Source organism: Chiloscyllium punctatum, chromosome 27 (assembly GCF_047496795.1).
Source record: "Chiloscyllium punctatum isolate Juve2018m chromosome 27, sChiPun1.3, whole genome shotgun sequence".
Classification (NCBI taxonomy): Eukaryota; Metazoa; Chordata; class Chondrichthyes; order Orectolobiformes; family Hemiscylliidae; genus Chiloscyllium; species Chiloscyllium punctatum.
The window spans coordinates 16417849-16442732 of record NC_092765.1 but is presented as its reverse complement, the minus strand read 5'-3'; the positions used below and the strand labels follow the sequence as shown (position 1 = coordinate 16442732).

Genomic DNA, 24884 nt, shown 5'->3' with positions numbered 1-24884 from the left:
TCTATAACTCTATGACTTTAAGTCACGCTGGACTCAAAACATTAATTCTGCTTCTCTCTCCACAGATGCTGTTGAATTTCTTCAGCATTCTCTGTGTTTGGTTCAGATTCCAGCATCTGCAGTCCTTTGCTTCTATTTGAATTCAAGGGTTGGTCTGGTTCCTTGGTATATATTTAGCACGATACTGAAAACTAACTCACTTATATTGTTGTTAGCAGTTGTTACTGTCACCATCACTGTTGTTTTTACTGTTACTATTTTTATTTGCAGTTGCAACTGTTATTGTAACTAATATTGTTACAGTCTCAAAAAGATTCTCTAGATGTGGGGATTGCTGACAAGGTCATAACTTATTACCCGTCAGAAATTGTTGTGGCAAGTTGACGGTGAAACTTGTTCATGAAATGCTGAGCAGTTTAACACAACTGAGCTGCTAGCCCTAAACTAAGCCAGTCAAGAATCAACCATGCTAATATGGATCTGGAGGAGTCACATATAGGGTGTACTGGGTAAATGCAATAGGTTTCTTCCTTAAAGTATATCACTGAACCAGTTAAGGTTTTACAACAGTCTGACAGTTTCATCATTACGTTTGCAGATACCAGTACTTTTCCACAGATTTTTAAACCTGAATTAAATTTCTTGAACCGCCTTAATGGGATATGAACTTATGCCCTGGATTACCAAGTTCAACAACAGAAACACTAGTTTACTGTACTCCAGAGGACAATACGACTATCCATTACACAGTATGACTAGTACAGTGTGGAAATCTAATACATAATGTGACTGGTACAGTGTGATAATCGCAACGCATAAATAACCAGGCAGTGTGACAATTCCATTATATGTGATATATAGAAATCTCTAGCACAAACAGCAATCGTGCTGGGTGATTGAATATAAGGCTGAGATAGACATATTTTGACCTCCAAGAGATCCTAGGATGAAGGAGCTCAAGCAGGGCAGTAAATTTAAAGTCACAATGAGATCAGCTATGATTTTAATAAATTAAGGATTGAAATTGAATGGCCTATCCCTCTCCTTTTTTCTTTATTCATTCATGAGATGTGGGATCACTGGTTGGGCCAGCATTTCTTGCCATTGAGGTGTTGGTGAGTTGCCTTCTTGAACCACAGCAATGTATTTGGTGTGTGATGTGTTTTTGTTATATTTGACAGAATGCAAAAAACTTGTAACTGAAGGTAAGAATTATATATTTTTAATAAGACAACTTTGTACATAGTTTTCATTTGTGGTTGGAAATTTGAGATAGAACACATCAACACCAATACTTGTTTATTACTTCAAATCATGGTAAAACAAGGTAATACATTAGAACACACTAAAAGACTGACAGTATTGAGGGAGTCCCTGGCTGGGCTAATGATTAATCTGCTAACTAGAGGTTGCTATCTCAGGGCTGATTACCAAGGTCAAAAATTAACAAAGGTTAATATAAGATCATATCTGATTAACAAAATGCAAATTTCTCACAACTGGGTGAGAGAGGTGATTACTCAGAATAAACTGTTGTAGATTACTGAAGATCAATTATTGGAGACAAGTCACTGGAGTTGGTCACTAAAGTAGATCATAGAGACACTGGTCATTCAAGATCATTGACTTGGGACAGGTTACAGGAGTTAGTTACTGGTTATTCTTAGGATGCCAGTGATGGTTTAGGTGACTTGCACTCAGAGTATGGGGATGTAGTTGTCAATGCGAGTCCGATGTCTCTGGGCTATACATTCCGCAATCCATACAATATTCCGACATTCCTGCTCCTTCAGTTTCATATAGGCATGGAATACCCCAAAGTGAAACTGGTTATTAAATGCCATTACATTGAGCTTCACCTGGGAAGGAAAACAGAGAAAGTTACAATTGGATTGATCCAACGTCATGAGGATCTCTCATACAGGATGTGAGAACACCTGAATTGAGATGAGTGAGATACTTATTTTGAGGACTAGTTTCTTTGATTAAAAGCCACGTATCCATTTCCTGATATAGTAGAACCAAGTCCTGCCAATGTCTTCAGATATTGGTAAGTGACTTCCCTTCTGTCTGATGTGGATGGGAAGCATTTCAATGTCATGTTACTGATGTGGAGGTGTCCATTCCAGCTGTTTCCCTCTAGGCTGCAGTTCAGATTATTTCCAAAGAGTTTCTCACAGAAAGCACCAAACCAAAACATAGGCCATCGTTGAATCGCTACACCTCTTTAGGCAAGCAGCAGCACACAACTTCCACCCTTTGCTCTAGAACATGTCTTGGTGGTCAGTCTAAGTCTGAGCCAGCCCTTGGCCAATGTATTTAAGGTAACTAATCGAGAAAATACAGCATGAACCCAAACTCGGCAGACACAAAAATGCTTGACATATTTTGAGAGGCAGTTGGAAGAAGGGGGCAAAGTAATGATTGGAGGATTTCAAGGTGAATAAGAGACAGGTGAGTGATAGTAGGGAATGGGTGATGAAAGGGGATCAGTGGTCTGAGGAGCCCAGTCGGGATTATTACCTCATATTCAAAGAACTTATCCTCCAATGTCTTCTCATTGGAATTCTTCTCTGCACCTTCAAACAAGAGTTTATATTCCTGACAGAAGAGAGTAAGAGGCAAGTCAGAAATAAACATTATCCCAGGCTAGGATCCCATGGACTGAAACTTTACACCCCTCCCCCATCAGAAGCTGGATTCTGACATTTTGAATGCTGACTCTGATGAGGCTGTGCCAGAGTCAAGGACTTCCCACTAAAAGGTGACTCGGTGACAGGATACCAGCCTCTGTGGAGGGGGCACCTTGCCTGTCACTTACTACCTCCGCTGGTATTTAATCAGATGCAGATAAACAATCTGTTCTTAAGTCAATTGAGGGCCTGAAATAGCCAATTAATGGTACCTGAAGGACTCGTGTCTGGTGGAATTTTACCAGCAGTTGACAGCGCCCACATTATGTAGCAAGGCTGCCAGGTAAATTCTGGGAGTCCTGTTTTGTTTGGCCACTCTGTATCCAATGGAAGATCTCCCTCCACTCGACCCTAACAAAACAGATAGTACTGACCCTCCTCCCACCTCCTTAACCATGCCCTCATCTGACTAACTAGCCCTGATAAGACTGCCCCACCTACCCAACATAAAATCTAGCCCATGTGCTCTAAATCCTTGTGGTAGAGACAGACCGAAAGAGTCCTTACAGTGACAGGGGCAGTTCAACATTCCTACTCCTCGTGGTTCACAAAGAGTTCACAGAGAGGTAAAGTTTGAAACTTGCCAGAGCTGCTTGAGAACAGGCCCTCCTCTCGTGTTACCTTGTAGCTGCCAAGTGTCAGTGTAGGTGTCCCAGACTGCTATTAGCAGGAGTTTTCCCAGAGCAGGAATCTTCATTGGGAATATTAGATTGCCTGGCTAGAAGCCAGGAAGGAAGCAGAATCTGATTTTAATTTTAATCCCTTGTTTGAAGCTCTAAAAGAAAGTAGGAGTATACTTAAGACGGAAATCAGGAGGGCAAACCGGGGACATGAGATAGCTTTGGCAAATAGAATTAAGGAGAATCCAAAGGGTTTTTACAAATATATTAAGGACAAAAGGGTAACTAGGGAGAGAATAGGGCCCCTCAAGGATCAGCAAGGTGGCCTTTGTGTGGAACCACAGAAAATGGGGGCGATACTAAATGAATATTTTGCATCAGTATTTACTGTGGATAAGGGTATGGAAGATATAGACTGTAGGGAAATAGATGGTGACATCTTGCAAAATGTTCAGATTACAGAGAAGGAAGTGCTGGATGTCTTGAAATGGTTAAAGGTGGATAAATCCCCAGGACCAGATCAGGTGTACCCGAGAATTCTGTGGGAAGCTAGAGAAGTGATTGCTGGGCCTCTTGCTGAGATATTTGTATCATCGATAGTCACAGGTGAGGTGCTGGAAGTCTGGAGGTTGGCAAACGTGGTGCCACTGTTTAAGAAGGGCGGTAAAGACAAGCCAGGGAACTATAGACCGGTGAGCCTGACCTCAGTGGTGGGCAAGTTGTTGGAGGGAATCCTGTGGGACAGGATGTACATGTATTTGGAAAGGCAAGGACCTTTTTGGGATAGTCAACATGGCATTGTGCGTGGGAAATCAAGTCTCACAAACTTGACTGAGTTTTTTGAAGAAGTAACAAAGAAGATTGATGAGGGCAGAGCAGTACATTTGATCTATATGGACTTCAGTAAGGCATTCGACAAGGTTCCCCATGGGAGACTGATTAGCAAGGTTAGATCTCATGGAAAACAGGGAGAACTAGCCATTTGGATACAGAATTGGCTCAAAGGTAAAAGACAGAGGGTGGTGTTGGAGGGTTGTTTTTCAGACTGGAGGCCTGTGACCAGTGGAGTGCCACAAGATCGATGCTGGGCCCTCTACTTTTTGTCATTTACATAAATGATTTGGATGCGAGCATGAGAGGTACAGCTAGTAAGTTTGCAGATGACACCAAAATTGGAGGTGTAGTGGACAGGGAAGAGGGTTACCTCAGATTACAACAGGATCTTGACCAGATGGGCCAATGGGCTGAGAAGTGGCCGATGGAGTTTAATTCAGATAAATGCGAGGTGCTGCATTTTGGGAAAGCAAATCTTAGCAGGACTTATACACTTAATGGTAAGGTCCTAGAGTGTGTTGCTGAACAAAGAGACCTTGGAGTGCAGGTTCATAGCTCCTTGAAAGTGGAGTCGCAGGTAGAATAGATAGTGAAGAAGGCGTTTGGTATGCTTTCCTTTTTTGGACAGAGTATTGAGTACAAGAGTTGGGAGGTTGTGTTGAGGCTGTACAGGACATTGGTTAGGCCACTGTTGAAATATTGCGTGCAATTCTGGTCTCCTTCCTATCGGAAAGATATTGTGAAACTTGAAAGGTTTCAGAAAAGATTTACAAGGATGTTGCCAGGGTTGGAGGATGTGAGCTACAGGGAGAGGCTGAACAGGCTGGGGTTGTTTTCCCTGGAGCGTCGGAGGCTGAGGGGTGACCTTATAGAGTTTTACAAAATTATGAGGAGCATGGATAGGGTAAATAGACCAAGTCTTTTCCCTGGGGTCTGGGAGTCCAGAACTAGAGGGCATAGGTTTAGGGTGAGAGGGGAAAGATATAAAAGAGACCTAAGGGGCAACATTTTCACACAAAGGGTGGTACGTGTATGGAATGTGTTGCCAGAGGATGTGGTGGAGGCTGGTACAATTGCAACATTTAAGAGGCATTTGGATGGGTATATGAATAGGAAGAGTTTGGAGGGATATGGGCCAGGTGCTGGCAGCTGGGACTAGATTGGGTTGGGATATCTGGTCGGCATGGACGGGTTGGACCGAAGGGTCTGTTTCCATGCTGTACATCTCTATGATTCTATGTCTCTATGCTTGTCAAAAGAAATTAAAATAGGGAGCCATTGAGACACCGCTGAGCTCTCCAGCTGTAGTTCCCCCACTCTCAGTTGCCCACACTGTGGGCTCCATAAGAGATTCTTTGAACTTTTGTGGTCCAGGACATAATTGGGGAATGTTTAAGTGTGGGGGAATGGGAAGCACATGCTGGGAAAAGGACCCTTCAAATATGCCTGGGTCTTGGTTTAGCCGAAGACTGAATGTGAACATGGTATTACCATTGACATTGCTGTCTGGGAGTTTAAAACATCCAAGTACTCAGGACACAGGGACATCAACAAGAATATAAATGCTGGACCGTCACAGTTTGACTGTGCTGTGTTGATTGCTGCTGCTGGTGTGGGCGAGTTTGAAGTTGGTATATCAAATGGTTAAACTAGAGAGCATGCTCTGTTTGCCTACACTCTGGGTGTCAAGCAACCTATTGTTGGTATCAACAAGATGGACTCTAATGAACCACCATCCAGCAAGGAGAGACATAAGGAAATTGTAAAAGAAACCAGCATGTACATTAAGAAGATCAGCTACAATCCTGATGCTGTTCCTTTTGTCCCTGTTTTTGGTTGGCATGGTTAAAATCTGTTGGAAGCCAGTGCAAAATTGCCCAAGGGTTAGAAAATGGAAAAGAATTAGGAACGGGACATTGTCTGAACATTGACTCCAGTAACAATGAGAACTTGGAGAACGTACCGCATGATATTCAGCGACTGCACGCACGTGCTCAAAATCCTCAGCTTTGGATAAAAGGGTCAGGCCATCTGGGTGCAGTCTGCCGCAGCGTGGATAAAGTGTAGCTCGATCCTCTCTGCTCAGCTCAGTGCCAAATGAGTTCAGGGTGATGATAAATGCACGTCGATCAGCTTCAAACTAGATAGGACAATACTGAGGTGTGAGTGAGAGCCCTGAGTGAGACAGTGCTCATACAGATAGCCTAGAATCAGATAGATTGAATTACATTTACAGTAATATGTAATTCAGTCCATCCAGTCTCTGTGCACTTTCATATAACTCTTTTCCCATCATACTTTAAATCCCATTAATATATCCACTTAATCTTTTCTCCCTGAGGCATTTAGAAAAGGTGCACTTAAGGGAATTTAGAAAAATTCATCAGGGACTATAGTCATAGTCATAGAGATGTACAGCACGGAAACAGACCTTTCGGTTCAACTCGTCCATCTGGTCGGCATGGACGAGTTGGACCAAAGGGTCTGTTTCCGTGCTATACATCTCTATGACTATGACTATAGTCCCTGATGAACTTTTCTAAATTCCCCTTAAGTGCACCTTTTCTAAATGCCCCAGCCATTCTTTTGGCAGTGAATTCCACATTCTCACTAGTCTCTAGCTAGAGAGGTTTCTCTTGAGCTCCCTATTGAGTTTTATTTAGCAACTATCTTACATTCATGGCAGTCCCTCATAAGTGGAAACTGCTTTACAGGCTCCCACATTATATCTTCTCATGATTTTTAAGACTTCTGAAAGGTCACCTTTTCAGTATTCTTTCTCTTTGAGAAAAGTGTCCCTACCCTGACAAGTATATCTGCTCAGTCTGGCCTAATCCTTGTGAATCATATTTTTGCACCTTCTACAACCCACGTCGTTTTTATGATATCAAAACCAGAACTGTGCAGTCAAACCAAGATTCGATGCAAGTTTAGCATAAACTGTCTGTTTTTCAGCTCTCTCTCTCTAAAATTTAACCATAGTACCTTTTTAAAAATTCATTAACCTCTCATGGCTCTGTTCTCTACTCCATTGTTTTCACAAGGAGTCTGTGGCCTCCTTTATAGCCCCAACCGAAATGCAACACCTTATATTTATCTGGTTCAGAACTCATTTGCCAGGGTTTGCAGGTTTAATAATTCCTATATTTTGGTACATTGTGTTCTCATTGTGTGTTCTGCAATTTTGAAATTATAGATTATTTATTTAAATGGTTAAAACAGTGGTACCAACAATGATTTCTGTGAGAGCACCACTTCTCTTTTTGCATTACCCACTTTCTTGACTTCTCTTGTAACTTTTTAATATTCCTATTTATCATCCTATCCTTTGTGGTCCCATATGTGTATTTTTTTTTTCAGTTCTACCTTTCCTATTTCATTCAGAATTTTTCATTATTGGCTAGTATCTTCATGTTTCTAACAGGAATATATGTTCTGCTGAACTCTATTGATCATCTGTTTAACTATTTTCCACTGTTACTATCATCTTTTCTTTGTCATTTTTATCTTGTTTCATCTCCACATTTTGATACTGAAGCACTTAAAATTCGACTTTTTCCAATGTACTGCTTTGGGGTTTTTTTCTTGCTCATTCACTTGCTGCGCACAGATCCCAGATTCAAGTAGCACTTATGACAGAAACCTGTGTATTAGGAACATAGGTACAGGAGTGGGTGATTCAGCAACTCAATGAGATTATGGTTAATCTGTGGCTGAAGTCCATTTACCTGCCTTTATCCCATATCCCTTAACACCTTTGCTTAACAAATCATTATCTAACTTGGATTTAAAGTTAACAATTGATCAGCAAGTTTTGCCATTTGTTGAAGAAAGTTCCAAACATCAACCCTCCGTCATGTGTAGAATTGCTTCCTAAATCTTTCTTGAACAATGTGGCCCTAATGTTTTGACTATGTTCACTAGTTCTAGAATTCCCAACCAGTGGAAATAATTTGTCTACCCTTTCTTTTCTTATTAATATCTTGAAGACTTTGATCATTTCACCCCTTAACCTTTTAAATTGTATTCAAGTCATAGAAGTAGAAACCCTTATAATTGGTTTATAGGTCTCATCCAACCTGCCAGTCCTCAAACTCCCTATTACTGGGATTAAACTTGAGCCTTTGCTAATGGATCAACATCTTTAACCTTTAATGAATCTCTGGATTGTTCCAGATTAGTGTCAGATTACCGGAGTTTTACACAGTAGCTGCAGTAGGGGGAGTTTGCTAACATGCTTACCTGCAGGATGGGGCACATCACTTCTTCAGTCTGTCCCCCCTGGTCTTTACAGAACCCATAAAACGATTCAAGATAAGCCTAAAATAGGAAAGTGATGACACGGAGGCTTGTGAGCAGGAAATAATTTATCAATAATTCCATTCAGATTGATTTACAGAAATAAAAAATAACCTAATGGGATTTCATTGGGGTTTCTAGATGGAGCCAGATATACCTAAGAGTGAGTCATAAGCTGGAATCTAATCAGGTTTGGGTTGTTTATAACTCAATAACTGAATAACAGATATCCAGGAGTGAATTGGAATCTAATCAAGGGACTCAGGAGGTTTATTTATAAAATAACAGTTAGTGTCAGGATAAGGGTTTGGCTTATTAACACAGGGATAAAGGGAAACATCTTCACTCACATAATTGGGGACCTTCGAAATTCTCTACCCTTGAAGGCTGTGGCTGCATTGTCAGTACATAGAATGGATAGACTTTCAGGCACGAGAACAATCAAGGGATTTGGGGAAAGTGAGAGAAAGTAGATGTAGGAGAACAGCTGTCACCTTTTGAAAGATAAAATGTGCCTGACAGTCAGCATAGCCTACTTTTGTCCCTAAGTCTAGTGTCCTTAGATACTTGGAAGTGAGTTACTGATCAGAATCTAAAGAGATATATTGCTCTTACCTTGTAGAGTTTATTTCTTAATATCTCAATATTAACTTCATCAAGGTCATTCTCTGAGATGCAATCTTGAAAGAAAGAAGCTGGAACATAGACATTACCAGATGAGAGTTTAAACATGATCACACTGTCTAGCATGCTGCTTCATCGAACAGAGATTTTAATTGTACAGAAGATGTGTGAGAAAGTTAGATCCCTGGGATAGCCCTGAATACAGTGAAGCAGTCAGACCCCTGTACTGACCATTATCCAGTGAGATACTCCAATTCCTGCATTGATCAGTATGCAGTCCTTCAGTTAGGGCCCTGCAATGACCTTCATGTAGTGCGATACTCAAACTCCTACTCTGACCATTGTATGGTGAAACATTCAGAACCTTACACTGATCATTACACAGTAATGTACTCATATCCCTGCACTGACTGGTATTCAGTGAGACACACAAGCCATTAAATGGACCAGCAGACAGTGAGTCACTGACCAATGAGATATTCAAACCCCTGCACTGATCAGTACACAATATCCCTGCATCCCTGCAATATGTCACTTGCTCCTGGCTAATGATCAGAGATTTCCCTTAGATTGTGCTGAACTCCAATTGCCTTGTTCTGGGGTCAGTGAGTCCATCTCTTACCTAATGGTGTATCGACCAGGATAGCATTGTACAGTTCAGCAGGGGTCTGAGCAATATGAACAGCCTCCATCTGCTCAAAGCTGCCCAAAGGATGGCACTTGGGAAGAAGCTCAGAGATCGGACGCTGGCGTAATGTGCCGGTAATTAGCAGGATAACATTGTCAATCATATAGCTGTACCTTTAAAACAGAGCATCAAAAGGCACAAGTTACACTGAAATCTGCAGAACTGAAGCAATCAAAAGGTTCAGATCAATAATTCAATATCCAGAGCAGCCAGTTCTGATCAATATACTGTAATTCAGCCACTCTCACTCTGTCTCTTATTTATAATCAATCTGCCAAGGTCATGCTCATTCCTTTCACATTTAATCTTTTTTATTTCAAATATATACTTTACTCATAAAAACATCTCTATCTACATAGACACTAAAGCAGTTTGGTTGTGTACAGTAGCATATGAAGAAACAAACAAATATTGAAGTTTGACTCTATCCAGCAAATAAACCAAAGACATTTCTTGTACATATTAATATTTACATACATTTGAAGCACCGCGAGGGTCCGATAACTGAATGAAACCCCATTTAACTTCAGCAGTAAGACCTTAGACTGTGGCCTTTACTCAGTGTCACTCCCTCACTGTCACACTCCCTCAGTGACACTCTCACTTTTACTGTCACTTGCAGTGTGTCACTCAAAGTGACTGCGTTACTGATGAAATACTGATTTATTAGTCAGGTATGCTTTATTCTGCCTCTTCAAAACATTTATCTGAGAACAAAGCAACACAAAACCCCAGTTACTAACGTGATATAATCCAGGAAGGTGGTGAGGGGCTGTAAAGAATGATTCCGCAGATAGACAAATTCCACCAGCAGCTTTTGTTTCAGTTTATCATCAATGATAGAGACTGTGAGAGGACCAGTTTCATTTGCCAGAAAGCTGCCATAGTCTGTGCTCTGAAGGAGAAGCTTCAGATCTGCAGAAACAGAGCAAGAACAAGGATACATTTGCATAAAACCACCTGATATACACTAAGCACCAGAACTATTTAATGAAAGACTTTTGCTGGGACTAAGGAAAGGAGGTAACTAATTCCCAGAAATGACTGCTTTGTCCTCTCTAATATTGTTTTTAACCAGCATGGACAGACATTTCCAGCATCACCACTTACATCACCAAAACAGGTCACATAGTGCGGACTGCAGATTAATCCTCAGCCGTGGCTCCATTCCTCTATTACAATTTAGTATATTTACTACCAGTTTGCTATACCCTGTCAGATCACAGGCCAAGATGAAAACTCGCTTCCTGACTTCGTGCTCACATTGGAAGCTGCACATAGAAGCAAAAGTAGGAGCAACCTCAGTTACAACCGGGTCCCACCTTATATACCTTCCCCCCCCCCACTATTTTCCCTCCCTCCAAATTCCACTCATCCCTTCCATCATTCTCGATCTCCTCCATCTACTCCCTCCCCATACCCTACCCCATTCTTTCCTTAGTGCCATTTCTTATATTCTGCAATTCCCTTAACGTAATCCCACTGCCCAACCCCTCTCCTACAACACCTCTTATGAACAACAGGGCAGTAACTTTGGGTGTCAGCTGTGAGTTTTCTATTCATTCAGGGGATGTGGGATCACTCGCTGGGTCAGCATTTATAGCCCACCCATGATTGCCCTTCAGAAGGTGGTGAGCTGTCTGCTTGAACCCCAATAGTCCACGTGGCTTAGGCACATCAACAACGACGTTATGGAACGAGTTTCAGAACTCCGACCCAGTGACTTTGAAGGAATGGCACTACATCTCCAAATCAGGACAGTGTGGGGATTGGGGGGGAATTTGCAGTTGGTGGTGTTCCCACATATCTGCTGTCTCTGTGGTGGAGTTTGCACGTTGTAGATGCCATTGTGTCGATAGTAGAGAATGTGAAGGTGTTAGATGGAGTCCCAGTTATATGGGCTGCTTTGTTCTGGATAGTGCTGAGTTTCTTCTGCTTGATTCAGTCAGTAGCACCTTCACCTCTAAATCAGTTCAAATCCCACTCCAGGACCCAAGCACTAAAATCGAGACTGACACTCCAATGCTGTACTGAGGGGCTGCTGCACTAACAGCGGTCCCATCTTTAGGGTAATATAATAATCCAAGGGCCCCATTTTCTCTGGCAAACAAATACAAAAGACCTGACTGCACTATTTCAACGAGACCAGGGAAGGTATCTCTGGTTCCTGATTTATATTTATTCCCCAAACAACATCACAAAATAAGATTATATGGTCATTATTATGCTGTCGTTTGTAGGAGGTTACTGTGCACACATTGCAATGTAGAAAATGCAATAACCAACAATAAGAAACATTCATGAAGTACTTAACCAGGTATAAAGTACTTTGAGATCACCTCTCTTTGCTAAACAAATACAACTTTTTTTCTGGTCTCCCAACAAGGGAACTAAAAAAACAGAAAGAAATCAGCAGGGACTCACCCTCCAGAGTCTGACATTGCACCAGATTGAGGAAATCTGCCTGTTTCAGGATGCCACCTTTAAACCCTCTGACCAGTCCCTCCAAGTAACCGCTGTCCACGTTGAAATAAAACTCTGCAAAGCCCATCTTTAAATAAGAATTTGTAGCTCTCGAAGTGATGAGTTTCTCTCTTTCATTGAACTTTGCTGCTCTCCTTCTCACACTGAAGGTCAAGGCTATGAGTGTTCTTAATGAAAGCAACCACTAGACTAGCTGGTTTTGGGTGATTCTGGCTGTTTCTGCTTTGTACAATATCTCCTGATCCTCAAAACTAATAAAATTCTCCTTATGCCTGCCCCGAGCTTGCTGTGAGTCCTTTTACCTCCCACACATGTTGTTATAAAACAAACTCTACAGGAACACACAAATATCATGTTGCAAGTTAAACATTGATGGAACTGAATTACTTCTGAATCTATTCCCCAGCTCCAGTATGGCTGGAGCTGGGGAATAGATTCAGAAATAATTTGGTATGGCTTTGACCTAGGTACAGATGCACATGTGTTCCTGATGCAGGTCCAAGTCTGTAGAGGCTCTTAGCTCAGGTACAGGTGCATATAGATTCCTGACTTGAGTATAGATGTGTGCAGACAAGGCGTTTGCAAGTTCCTCCCAGTCACCATCTGAATCGTCTCAACACACACCTGCACAGAAAGTGAACCAAACCAGTCTCTACTGGTTGACTACTTGACATTTTTCGGCATGACAGGACAAAGTGAGGACTGCAGATGCTGGAGAGTTAGAGTCGAAAAGTGTGGCGCTGGAAGAGGCACAGCAAGTCAGGCAGCATCCGAGGAGCAGGAGAATCGACGTTACAGGCATAAGCCCTTCATCAGGAATGTAGGGGGAAGGGAAGGGGACTGGGAAATAAATAGGAGGGTAGAGGGGTGGGGGGGATGGGGGGGAGGTAGCTAGGAAGGTGATACGTAGATGCAGGTGATGGTGATAGAACAGAGGGAACCACATGGCATAAACATTGATTTCACCAGTTTCCTCTTCTCCCCTCCCCCAGCTCATCCTATACCCACCCCTCCAACTCGACACCGCCCTCTTGAACTGCCCTACCTGTCCATCTTCCTTCCCATCTATCCGCTCCACCCTCTCCTCTGACCTATCACCACCATCACCCCCCCACCTGGATCAGTGATTAGCACTGCCGCCCCACAGAGCCTGGGACCCAGGTTCGATTCCAGCCTCGGGCAACTGTCTGTGTGGTGTTTGCACATTCTCCCCATGTTCCGTGGGTTTCCTCCAGATGCTCTGGTTTCCTCCCACAGTCCAAAAATGTGCAGGTTAGGTGAATTGGCCATGCTAAATTGCCCGTAGTGTTCAGGGATGTGTAGGCTAGGTGCATAAGTCAAGGCAAATGTAGAGTAATAGGGTAGGGGAATAGGTCTGGGTGGGATACTCTTTGGAGGGTCAGTGTGGACGTGTTGGGGCATATGGCCTGTTTCCACACTGTAGGGATTCTATGATTCTGCATTGAGAATGCTGGTTCTCTGTAAATAAATCCAGTTAGTCCTATTTCCACATATCTCCGCAAGTTTTTCTTCCCCTCAAGTGCCTTGACTGATTAGAGATAGTCAACATGGCTTTGTGCGTGGGAAATCATGTCTCACAAACTTGATTGAATTTTTTTGAGGAAGTAACAAAGAGGATTGATGAGGGCAGAGCGGTAGATGTGATCTATATGGACTTCAGTAAGGCATTCGACAAGGATCCCCATGGTAGACTGATTAGCAAGGTTAGATCTCACGGAATAAAGGGAGAACTAGCCATTTGGATACAGAACTGGCTCAAAGGTAGAAGACAGGCTGAGGGTGGTGGAGGGTTGTTTTTCAGACTGGAGGCCTGTGACCAGTGGAGTGCCACAAGGATCGGTGCTGGGTCCTCTACTTTTTGTCATTTACATAAATGATTTGGATGTGAGCATGAGAGGTACAGCTAGTAAGTTTGCAGATGACACCAAAATTGGAGGTGTAGTGGACAGGGAAGAGGGTTACCTCAGATTACAACAGGATCTTGACCAGATGGGCCAATGGGCTGAGAAGTGGCAGATGGAGTTTAATTCAGATAAATGCGAGGTGCTGCACTTTAGGAAAGCAAATCTTAGCAGGACTTATACACTTAATGGTAAGGTCCTCGGGAGTGTTGCTTAACAAAGAGACCTTGGAGTGCAGGTTCATAGCTCCTTGAAAGTGGAGACACAGGTAGATAGGATAGTGAAGAAGGCGTTTGATATGCTTTCCTTTATTGGTCAGAGTATTGAGTACAGGGGTTGGGAGGTCATGTTGCAGCTGTACAGGATATTGTTGGAATATTGCACGCAATTCTGGTCTCCTTCCTATCGGAAAGATGTTGTGAAATTTGAAAGGGTTCAGAAAAGATTTACAAGGATGTTGCCAGGGTTGGAGGATCTGAGCTATAGGGAGAGGCTGAACAGGCTGGGGTTGTTTTCCCTGGAGTGCTGGAGGCTGAGGGATGACCTTATAGAGGCTTACAAAATTATGAGGGGCATGGATGTGGTAAATAGGTAAAGTCTTTTTTCTGGGATTGGGGAGTCCAGAACTACATGAATAGGAAGAGTTTGGAGGGATATGGGCCGGGTGCTGGCAGGTGGGACTAGATTGGGTTGGGATATCTGGTCAGCATGGACGGGTTGACTGGTCTCTCAGAGGCTCATGTCGGTGTCTCGGCTTGGCATGCAAGTGGATCCTGCCTGGGCATGTTCCCGAGGCACTGGGGGAGATTGGAGAGGTGACAGTTCCAGCAGCAGTAATGGTATCTGTGGCAGCAGCAGATGGTTGAGGTGTCCCTGGAGAGGAGATAAACAGAGGACTAGTCTAAGACTGTGTAACTTATTCCTTTATTTTTCTATGAAAGACTTTAAAGTAAACAATTACTTATTTCTTTGTTTTTCTACTATTCCATAAAGTAACGCTTTACTTTTTAACTCTTGTTTCTCTTACTACTTTGTACCTAAGTTTTTTTTGTACGTAGATACCTAAGGTGGCCCCATGTGTGGCAACATTATACACTTTTCACTGTACTTCAGCATTCGAGTACACGTGAGAATAAAATCTAAATCTATGGAAAGCCAAATTGGAGACACATTGTGTAGTAGATTTAACACTTTGCACATTAAAACTGGCAATTTTGAAACCCATTTCAGAATTTATAGGATTTAACAACATCCATTCATCCATAGTCCTGTCACTGGGGATCTCCCTGCATCCCCATGGTTTGGGCAAACTATTGGTCACTTTCTGCGCTAAGGTAGGCATCCTGTTCATCCAAGGCATTGCCCTAATCCAGTGTTGTTGGGGTGAGAACAAGCCAGAAGGGTCCAGTTCTGAGTCTAACAGAAGGACTGAGAAGCTTAGCTCCTGATTCACTGCTCCTGGTTGCCTGGGGCTGTGCTGTGGTGAGTAACCTATGATTCTCGAAGGCCGAATGTTGGGTTTCGCTGGGCCCCTCCGGATACCTGGTGTTTCCGGGTTGGGGGTGCTGCTCTCTTTCTCCTCTGTGACGCTCTGCCTCTTTTATTTTTGCTAGTGGCCATCCCTCTGCACATCTTCATCATCAGCGGAACTTCTGGTGTAGCCATCATACAGCTGTCTCTTTCCATTTTGCCGTGAGGCTTTGATTTTCTTTTCTGGTTGTTTCTCACTTGTGTCCACTCCCGTGCTTCCTTCACTTCCTCCTCTTCCATTGTCTTCGTCTGTTCAGGTGAAGGTTGGGTTGGTTGCTGTTCCTCAGTGGTGGCTACCTTTCCTCCTCCCTGGCCCGACCCTCCTTCTGGGTGCTCCTCATTTCTGTTTTCTTGCTGGGGCATGGTACCTTACTGACCTTGGGGGAGGGTTCACAGCTCCACATCCATGGAGAGAGAGAGAGAGAGAGAGAGAGAGAGAGAGACACTCTACATCAGAGCTTCAGCTAGACTCAAAATGTTAACTTGCTCTCTCTCCATGGATGCTATCTGATCTGCTGTGATCTCCAGCTTTAGTTATTTTCAGTACAGATTCCAGCATCGGGGGTAATTTGCTCCTACTCCTTGTTCTGAAAGACCAACAAGTTTTGGGGAGACCAAAGAACATCTTTCACCAAGTTAATGGTCCTCCGGGTGCAGTTGATGTTTGACTCAGTGCAGTGTCCTGTGGAATAGACTGTGTGTGACTGCACACAGCACGTGTGGTCAGGATGCACCTTCTCAGATGAGACAACCATGTGGCAGGTTCAGCTGCAAGCGAGACTACTGTTCAATGAGGTGCCCTTCAAGTACTTTCTCTATCCTCCTCAACACCTTTAATTTGTGAAGTGCCCATTAAGAGTCAGTGTGTGCCACAGGTAGAACTCCAGCCATTCTGTTAGTGCCCACATTGAGTATCGCCCTCCCTTTTCCTGCCCCTGAGTGAAAAGCCCCCATTTGTAACCGTACCCACTGCATGGAAGACCCACCCTCACAACCCCACCCTGTTCTACTCTTCCACTGCCTGTGGACTCAACCATGAGAAGCTCCACCTCTATAGACCACCTTCGCTGAATAGGGCCCACCCAACAGAAGCTCCACCCTTAAATAGGCACACCCAATGCAACCCCCACCCCCTTAAGTAGACACAACCAATGGAAGCTCCATTATTTAAATAGACATAAAAGCCTATTGCAGGACTAGGCCATCTGGCCCTTTGAGCCTGCTCCACCATCCAATAAGATCATGGCTGACCATTTTGTGGCCTCAGCTTCACTTAGCCACTCCCTCACCATAACCCTTAATTCCTTTACTGTTCCAAAAATTATGTATTAGCTTTTAAAACAAACATTCAATGAGGAAGCCTCAAACACTTCACTGGGCAGGAAATTCCATAGATTTACAACCCTGTGGGTGAAGAAGGTCCTTCTCAATTTAGCCCTAAATCTGTGCCTCCTAATTTTGAGGCCATACCCTCTTGTCCTAGTTTCACCCACCAATGGAAACCTCCTCTCTATTTCTATCTTGTCTATTCCCTTCATAATTTTATAAGTTTCTAGAAGATTCCCCCCATCATTCTACTAAATTCCAATGAATATGCAGTAAGAGTGTCATGGGGATGTACAGCACTGAAATAGACCCTTCGGTCCCATTCATCCATGCCGACCACATATCCCAACCTAATCTAGTCCCACCTGCCAGCACCCGGCCCATATCCCTCCAAACCTTTCCTATTCATATACCCTTCCAAATGCCTTTTAAATGTTGCAATTGTACTAGCTGCCACCACTTTCTCTGGCAGCTCATTCCACACACGCACCACTTTCTGTGTGAAAAAGCTGCCCCTTAGGTCTCTTTTATATCTTTACCCTCTCACCCTAAACCTATGCCCTCTAGTTCTGGACTCCCCCACCCCAGTGAAAAGACTTTGTCTATTTATCCTATCCATGGCCCTCATGATTTTATAAACCTCTATAAGGTCACCCCTCAGTCTCTTACGCTCCAGGGAAAACAGCCCCAGCCTATTCAACCTCTCCCTGTAGCTCAAATCCTCCAACACTGGCAACATCCTTATAAATCTTTTCTGAACCCTTTCAAGTTTGACAACATCCTTATGATAAGAAGGAGACCAGAACTGCATGCAATATTCCAAAAGTAGCCTTACCAATGTCCTGTATAGCTGCAACATGACCTCCCAACCCCTACACTCAATATCAATAAAGGAAAGCATACCAAATGCCTTCTTCACTATCCTGTCTACCTGCAACTCCACTTTCAAGGAGCTATGAACCTGCACTCCAAGGTCTATTTGTTCAGCAAAACTTCCTAGGACCTTACCATTAAGTGTATAAGTCCTGCTAAGATTTGCTTTCCCAAAATGCAGCACCTCACATTTATCTAAAGTAAACTCTATTTGTCACTCCGCAGCCCATTGGCCCATCTGGTCAAGATCCAATTATAATCAGAGATAACCTTCTTCGCTGTCCACTACACCTCCAATATTGGTGTCATCTGCAAACTTACTAACTATATCTCTTAAGCTCACATCCAAATCATTTATATTAATGACAAAATGACAAATATAATCCCAATCTACTCAGTCTCTCTGCATAAGCCAACCCCCCCAACTCCGGAATCAACCTAGTGAATCTCCTCTGCATCCCTTCTAGTGCCAGTACATCCTTTCTCAAGTAAGGAGACCAAACATATACGCAATACTCCGACACGTGTGCCTTGCTTTCAAAGTCAATCCCTTTAGCAATGAAGGACAAAATTTCATTTGCCTTCTTAATTACCTTTATACCAATGTTCTGTGATTCATGCACAAAACCTGTCATGTCCCCCTCATTGACACTCTAACTGAAGCCCTGACCCTTAAATACACACACAATAGAAGCCCCAACCCTGTCTACGGGAGAGTCCTTTCCCTTTCTCTCAGGGATCTGGGGGTAGAGGGTGCTGCACGCAGCGGTCCCCTCCAACCGCAGATTGCGGTGGTTCATGGACTTCCAGTCCAACTGCTTGTTCTGTGGTGCTGTGGAGTCCATTAACCATGGGGTGTGGGCGCTTGCACTCCCTTTTTAGTTTTCAAGAGAACATCTCCTCTGCTTTTGGCTGCTCTTAAGTCTCACGCACCTGATCTTTGGGCACCTGGTGCCAAGGGGGGAAGGGTAGGTCAGGGGATCTCCTTGTTGGTCTGCTCCTGGCTATACAGGTCCAGACAGTGGGCTGTGGTGGGGGTCATTATGGCCAATTGACTGCCCCTCTTCCGCAGTTACATTTAAATCTGGGTGTCTCTGGAGAAGGAGCAGTGATGTCTACCAATTCCCTTGAGCTGTGGGAGAGGTGGACACCGCAGGGAGTGGAGTGCTTTATTTCTCCCTCCAACTCTATTTTGATTTAATCCCTGCCCTCCCCTTCACTTTTCTTGATCACGCATCATTGCCTTTGATGTGAAGGGCACTGCTTGCCACTGGCCACTCGTTCCCCCGCCCCCCCCGCCGTCTGGTGGTGGAAATTGAATAAAGCTTTGTGCATCTTGTGTCTCTCACCTGCGCAAAGCCCTAACTCTTAGATGGACACACTCAAGGGAAGCCCCGCCCCTCGAATAGACACAAGGGAAGCCCCGCCTCTTAAATGGACGCACCCAAATGGAAGCTTCGCCCCGCAGTCACTGGAATCCCGCCTTAAGACACCCTCAAGGGAAGCCCCGCCCCTTAAATAAACACCAGCAATTGAAGCCCCACCCCTTTAAGTAGACGCACATGCAAGCTCCGCCCCCGTAAATGGGCCCACCTCATGGAAGCCCCGACCCTTAAACGGACACTAACACCCGATGGTTCCCGCCCCTTATTTGTAGCCACGCCCCTCCATAGGTACCGCCCACTGCGGAAGCCCCGCCCATCCCCGCGTACGGAGCTGGGCTGCGGATACAGCGATGGGGAAACTCCGGGACAAAGTGTCGGAAAAAGCATCCACGGGTCCGCCGCCGGCTGTGGGCGGGGTGCAGGAGAAGGAGCAGCGGGGGCCGGACGGCGAGCCGGTGTCCCGGGCCCTGACCCCAAGCAGCAGCCTGGAGTTGGCGGAAGCCCGGCGGAGGCTGCTAGAGATGGAGCAGCGGCAACGCCGGGTCCGGGAGCTGGAGATCAGCTTGCAGCAGCTGCGCGATATCTTGGTTCGGGCCGAGCAGGAAGCCGTGGAACACGGGGAGCTGGTCAACCGGATCCGGAGCGGTGCCCAGCTGGGAGAAATTGGACTCAGCGCCCGCAGCCAGAGCATTAAATCCCGCCTCAAATTCCGCGGACACCGGGCGCCGCTGATGTTAGCCGCTGCCTTCGGACTCCGCGGCTGCGTCCCCTGGACCAGAAAATGAGCTCAAGGGATAGGATGCAGGAGACGGTCCGATCGGCCAGGAGCCGCAGGTCTGTCGTATAATTTCCCGGGTCCTCATATTGTCAGAATGTATATGAAATTAAAATAAATATTTATTTAATTCAGGCTTGAGGGCTTTACTCTGTACTATATCTACCTGGGAATGTTTGTATCGTCTTTAACTTTCGTGGGATGGTAGTTTCAGAGCCTTTACTAGCAGTTCCTAACCAGTTCTCTCAAACCAGCGTTCAGTTCACAAAAAAACAATTATGGCACCAGCCTGCACCTAAACACCCGGATTTACATCACTGCTGTAGCATTTTACCGAACAGTGTAGTTCAACATGCGCTATATTCACTTGCATTCGTGCAAATTCCTAGTCAAATGCCATTCCCTTAACACACACATGCGCCTAATGTATTTGAGCATCGTCTGCAGTCCGCTCGATACAACATCCAACTCCGAATAAAATAGGGCCCTCCTCCCCGGAGGATGCTCTTGGTTTCTTAATTGATCCATGAACACTCCACATGCACCTATCCAATCTGTCAACATACTAACAAGTCGCATTCTTCATTGTGCTAAGAGACTAATAAAAGATTGAACGGTGAAATAGACAATGTGTGTTGTCACTTCAAAATGTTTTCATTTTGTGCAATCTGTTCCACAGAGCAGGTGATATTTGCTGTTTCCGCATGGGATTACACTGCAGGTTGTACTGATGTTATTTTATTAGGTTTCAAGGGCCCAAAGCTGGAGCTGACACAGCTGGATATATTAACTGCTACCTGTAAAACTAACAAATTAATCACAGGAGACTGGCATCAGCACTTGCTAACGCTCAGAAAACGAGATTTTGAAATCGATGTTTCCGGTCAAGTCAAAACATGCTCCAGCCCAATTAAAAGCATCAAGTATTTACAGAACCGACTGATGATTCATTGATCTGCGAATCAGTGGTTACTCCTAGCGCTCTAAATCATCTTAGCAAAACTTGGGCATGAAGAATTGGGTTTAAAAGTAGAAAAGATACTTTCAAATTGAGAGAGTGTCCTCAAGGACCCAAACACTCCATAGCCTGTAAAGAGCTCTTGAAGTGTCACAGCTGTACTATAAAAGGAAATACAGCTACCACTAAAGATTCAACAAAGGGATAAATAACCTGATTGCTCTATTTTAATAACGGTTATGAAAGGCCTCTGGACTTCTGTTCTTCTACTAGGAACCATAGAATTTTATTTTACTTTCAACTGAGGCAGCAAGAGGACCTTCCTGTTAGCATCACATTTGCATTGGAGTGTCAGTCTGGATTTCATACTCTAGAGTGTGGGACTTGAAACCATAACTTCCAGCCAACCTGAGATGTGCGCAGATGTCATAGTTAGAGAGTGCAGCACATTTAGTATTTAATTTCAAGCATTTTACTGTGGTTTGTGTTTTTATTGCACTGATGTACATTGGGAATAACTACAAACTTAAAGCAGCAGCCCCTATACAAGTATGAATTCTTAGCAACCAAACCAAACAGCATTCTGCTAAACTCGCCATTTAATGCTGGCTTTAAACTCATCGCAACCGTGGATTAACAATTTAATTTTTACAGTTAGCAGCTTCCCACGGATGATTCCTCATCAAATCACAGACGAGGAGGATAGGAGCAACAAACTGAGTGAGGTTTAAACACACAATTGGCATTGAGCTCATGGATTGGGTGGGAGAAGTGGGAAGATGATTACTGCACAGCATTATTTAGTACAGTGACTAAACTCATCCACCTACTCCACCCCACTGATCTACTTTTCCATTTAACACACTGACCATAAGGAGTTAGAGCTTCAGACCAAGGTGCTCAAGCAATTGCAAACAAGCAACAATCCCACCAAAACCTAAATTATACTTAGAAATATAATTTAACAATGTAGTCACACAACAGCTGATGATGGGAGTAGCTTGTAATAAAATGGTATTCTGGCAAAATTTCAATTAAGCCTGCTTCTCCACCACAGCCTCTGATCTGGGTTTAGACCTTCATTCTGCTATTGGTCATCTCCTAGTTGAATTCTAACCCTACAGACGCAAGGGAAGATTTCGGGAAACACCTGCATGCAAATACCCAGCAGCTCACTCTCCCAGAAACTGATCACTAACTAGTTTAGATGATCATTTGGCCATTGACAATAACTGCAAGGATACTCAGATGAACAGCAACTTAACAAATCATGTTCAGTTTTTACTGAACAGGCAAAGGAATTTTTAAACTGAGCTTTGCATACTGCAGCCAATGATGCTATTGCTTTTTCATGAAATCAGCAAATAATTGGCTAGCAAAATAAAAAGATGATCAAATCATTCCAACTGACTGCTTTTACACAAATTTGTCTTCAGTTCAGTGTAATGCAATTGGACATGCCTTAAAAGAAAAGAACTTGGAGCAGAGGAGCCTCTGTGTGCAATCTATCTTTGTCCTGGAAGTGAACTGGTCAATGGTGATTAAAATGGCCTCTATAACAGTGTACACACACTTAAGAGTATCATTCATCACAAATGTCAATGCACAGCACCTAATCCCCACTTTTACTATACACACCGCAGCCTCTTCATACCATGCCCCTTTTAAACATCCACACCACCATAAAACATCATCCCTTGCCATGTCAATAAAGCACTCCACTTCCCACATCTGCCTCTTTCTCAGCACTTCCATTCAGATAACAGATTTTGCTCACTGACTGGAACCTTCTGAAACTCAGGATCTGAAGCTATATACTGAGAGGCAGGATGCCCTCTCCATTAGATTTCACTAGGCTCCAGATGTAGAAATGACAGCTTCCTTACCCATTCTGCCAGTCAGTGTGTGCACCCTGTTTCTCTTTGCTAATATTTCTTGGGTCAGTGCTACAACAGAATAGCTGCAGTTTGGTGTTGGTTTCAATTAGTACCTACTGCATCAGCTTCCCCTCTCCAACCTTTCACACATTGTTACCCAATTTAACCAGAACTGAAACAAACATTCTCTTCTACACAGGCTACAGTTTCTACCTGAATGTCCAACAAAATCTGATACTATCAACAGTAATGAGAATTAAATCAAACATCCTTTCACAAGCTTTACCCATGACATTCCTATTTCTTCTCAAAGCTGACAGCTGAATACTTAAATTAGCTTATACATTAAAATAGAAATCAAAACGAAGCAGCCAGCAGAAGAAACAAACAATACTTAAATCTTCCCCCCCCTCCCCCATCCCACCACCATTCTAAATGGAATATTTGCTCCCAAGTTCTCAAGGGCCTGGAGCTTGGTACTGCAATGCTGAGTTTTGGGGACACCCAAGAAAAGTGCATTCCAGGAGAGGGCAGTATCAGATTTGCAAACACTTGAGGCTGTGAACAAGTTGTTCACAGAATCAGTGCTTCGAGAGCTCAATTTGAAGCAGTGAAAGAGACAAAGTGAACAGACAGCCAAGACTGGGGGACTAGATAGTACAAGAGACAGATGGGTGTAGGCACCTTTCCCCAACAACCAATTGCCAGGCTGTTCACATACAACGTTGGGGTAGTTCTGACACACTTCTCATACTTCACCATGAACAGTCTCTTTGTTGCATGTACATTGTGAATTCATCTCATGTGCTCACATTCTTATAACCCTTAAATGATGACGCAGCAATCCCCAGGTCATGTACAGCTATATATATTCTGTATGCATATTGCAAACTGGGCCAAAAGCAGCAGAGGGACTTAAGTATGATAGTGACTGGCAGTCATGACACTCTCATGTCTGCAATGAAGGCTGCATCAGATTGCCCTGCAGCTCTAATTGATGACTTAAGAGCTACAAAGGGAGTGCAGTTTACCTCAATATTATTGGCCTTTGCAGAATCCATTACTACAAAAGGGACTGAATGTGATAGAGCAGGAAGCATTTATACAAACTGAAAGCAGCATCTAGACAATTTACAAAACGATCTGCTTATCAAATGAGTCTTTTTCAATCACCAGAAACGTGAGGCCTCCTGTATGCATCCCAGGCCAAGTTTAGCCCAGTTAGCTGTTCCTGAGAGGGTAGCAGCATCACTCTCAGACTTCTGCAGATGGAATAGGGCTCATCCATAAAGGAGTCTGATAGATGTTAGAAAGAATGCAAACCCTGTCATTGCTTCCTAAACAAAGCATTTGGTGCGTAGCTGAGGACAGTGCAGTGTTTTCAGCCACAGACACACTGAAATGAGAGTTGCTCCCTGGTCTGTCCCTGGTACGCTACTGTTGGGACGCTACTTAGCTTGGCCGGCACTGCACCTGGCCTTCAGAGTTTTCCTCATCATCTGAAGCCATCCCACTGTTGGTTAGTCCAGTGATTCTGTATCCCATATTTAAGAGCATAACTTCAAGGGGATCTGCGTTCATTCGCCGCTGATTTGCCTGTGAAGCTCCCTCCATATCTTCAATTACCCGCTCATTTTGATCTTCACTCTGCAGAAGAAAAAAAATAAGCATCAGCTCCACCACCAGACACTAGATTACATCCTCGGTCTAACACTTCGGTTCAGCACGGGAGCAGGATAGTACAGCATTGGTGACACAATGCAATGTTCCATGCAAGGTTAATTTGCTGCCATTTTACATTTGTTTTATTTTAAAATGTTATTGTGCATAACATTAGTCAGTTTATACAACAGCCCACTTCTTGTTACAACTTCCTTTTCAGAAGTTACTCTTACCTCAATCCTTAATAGTTTAAGCTGTGTGAGAACAATTATCTTCCTTCATATACCAATTTGAGTTAAAGAATTCCAACAACAAAACCCGACCAGTGACCCAA

General features: G+C 43.7%; 3 protein-coding genes and 1 pseudogene across 3 annotated transcripts in view; 2 read left to right on the top strand and 2 right to left on the bottom strand.

Annotated features, from left to right (window-relative positions):
• Positions 1 to 1200: 1200 nt before the first annotated feature.
• LOC140453467 (V-type proton ATPase subunit d 2-like) lies at positions 1201 to 12573 on the bottom strand. The gene is made up of 8 exons (XM_072548170.1): positions 12183 to 12573; positions 10502 to 10673; positions 9693 to 9871; positions 9062 to 9141; positions 8390 to 8467; positions 6111 to 6287; positions 2524 to 2601; positions 1201 to 1859 (listed from the first exon to the last, which is right to left on the bottom strand). The coding sequence occupies exons 1-8, from the start codon at positions 12307 to 12309 to the stop codon at positions 1698 to 1700; spliced, it is 1053 nt and encodes a 350-aa protein (XP_072404271.1). The 5' UTR covers positions 12310 to 12573; the 3' UTR covers positions 1201 to 1697.
• Positions 5565 to 6035, top strand: LOC140453725 (elongation factor 1-alpha 1 pseudogene; annotated as a pseudogene).
• A 6952-nt stretch (positions 12574 to 19525) lies between the features above and the next one.
• LOC140453468 (TMF-regulated nuclear protein 1-like) lies at positions 19526 to 20183 on the top strand. Its single transcript, XM_072548171.1, has one exon. The coding sequence runs from the start codon at positions 19629 to 19631 to the stop codon at positions 20061 to 20063; it is 435 nt and encodes a 144-aa protein (XP_072404272.1). The 5' UTR covers positions 19526 to 19628; the 3' UTR covers positions 20064 to 20183.
• Positions 20184 to 21481: 1298 nt separating this feature from the next.
• The window catches only part of wdtc1 (WD and tetratricopeptide repeats 1), a 44436-nt gene continuing 41033 nt past the window's right edge, over positions 21482 to 24884 (bottom strand). The window contains exon 16 of the mRNA XM_072548169.1: positions 21482 to 24535. Coding sequence (XP_072404270.1) covers positions 24341 to 24535 — 195 coding nt within the window. The 3' untranslated portion in view covers positions 21482 to 24340. The remainder of the gene's footprint in view (positions 24536 to 24884) is intronic.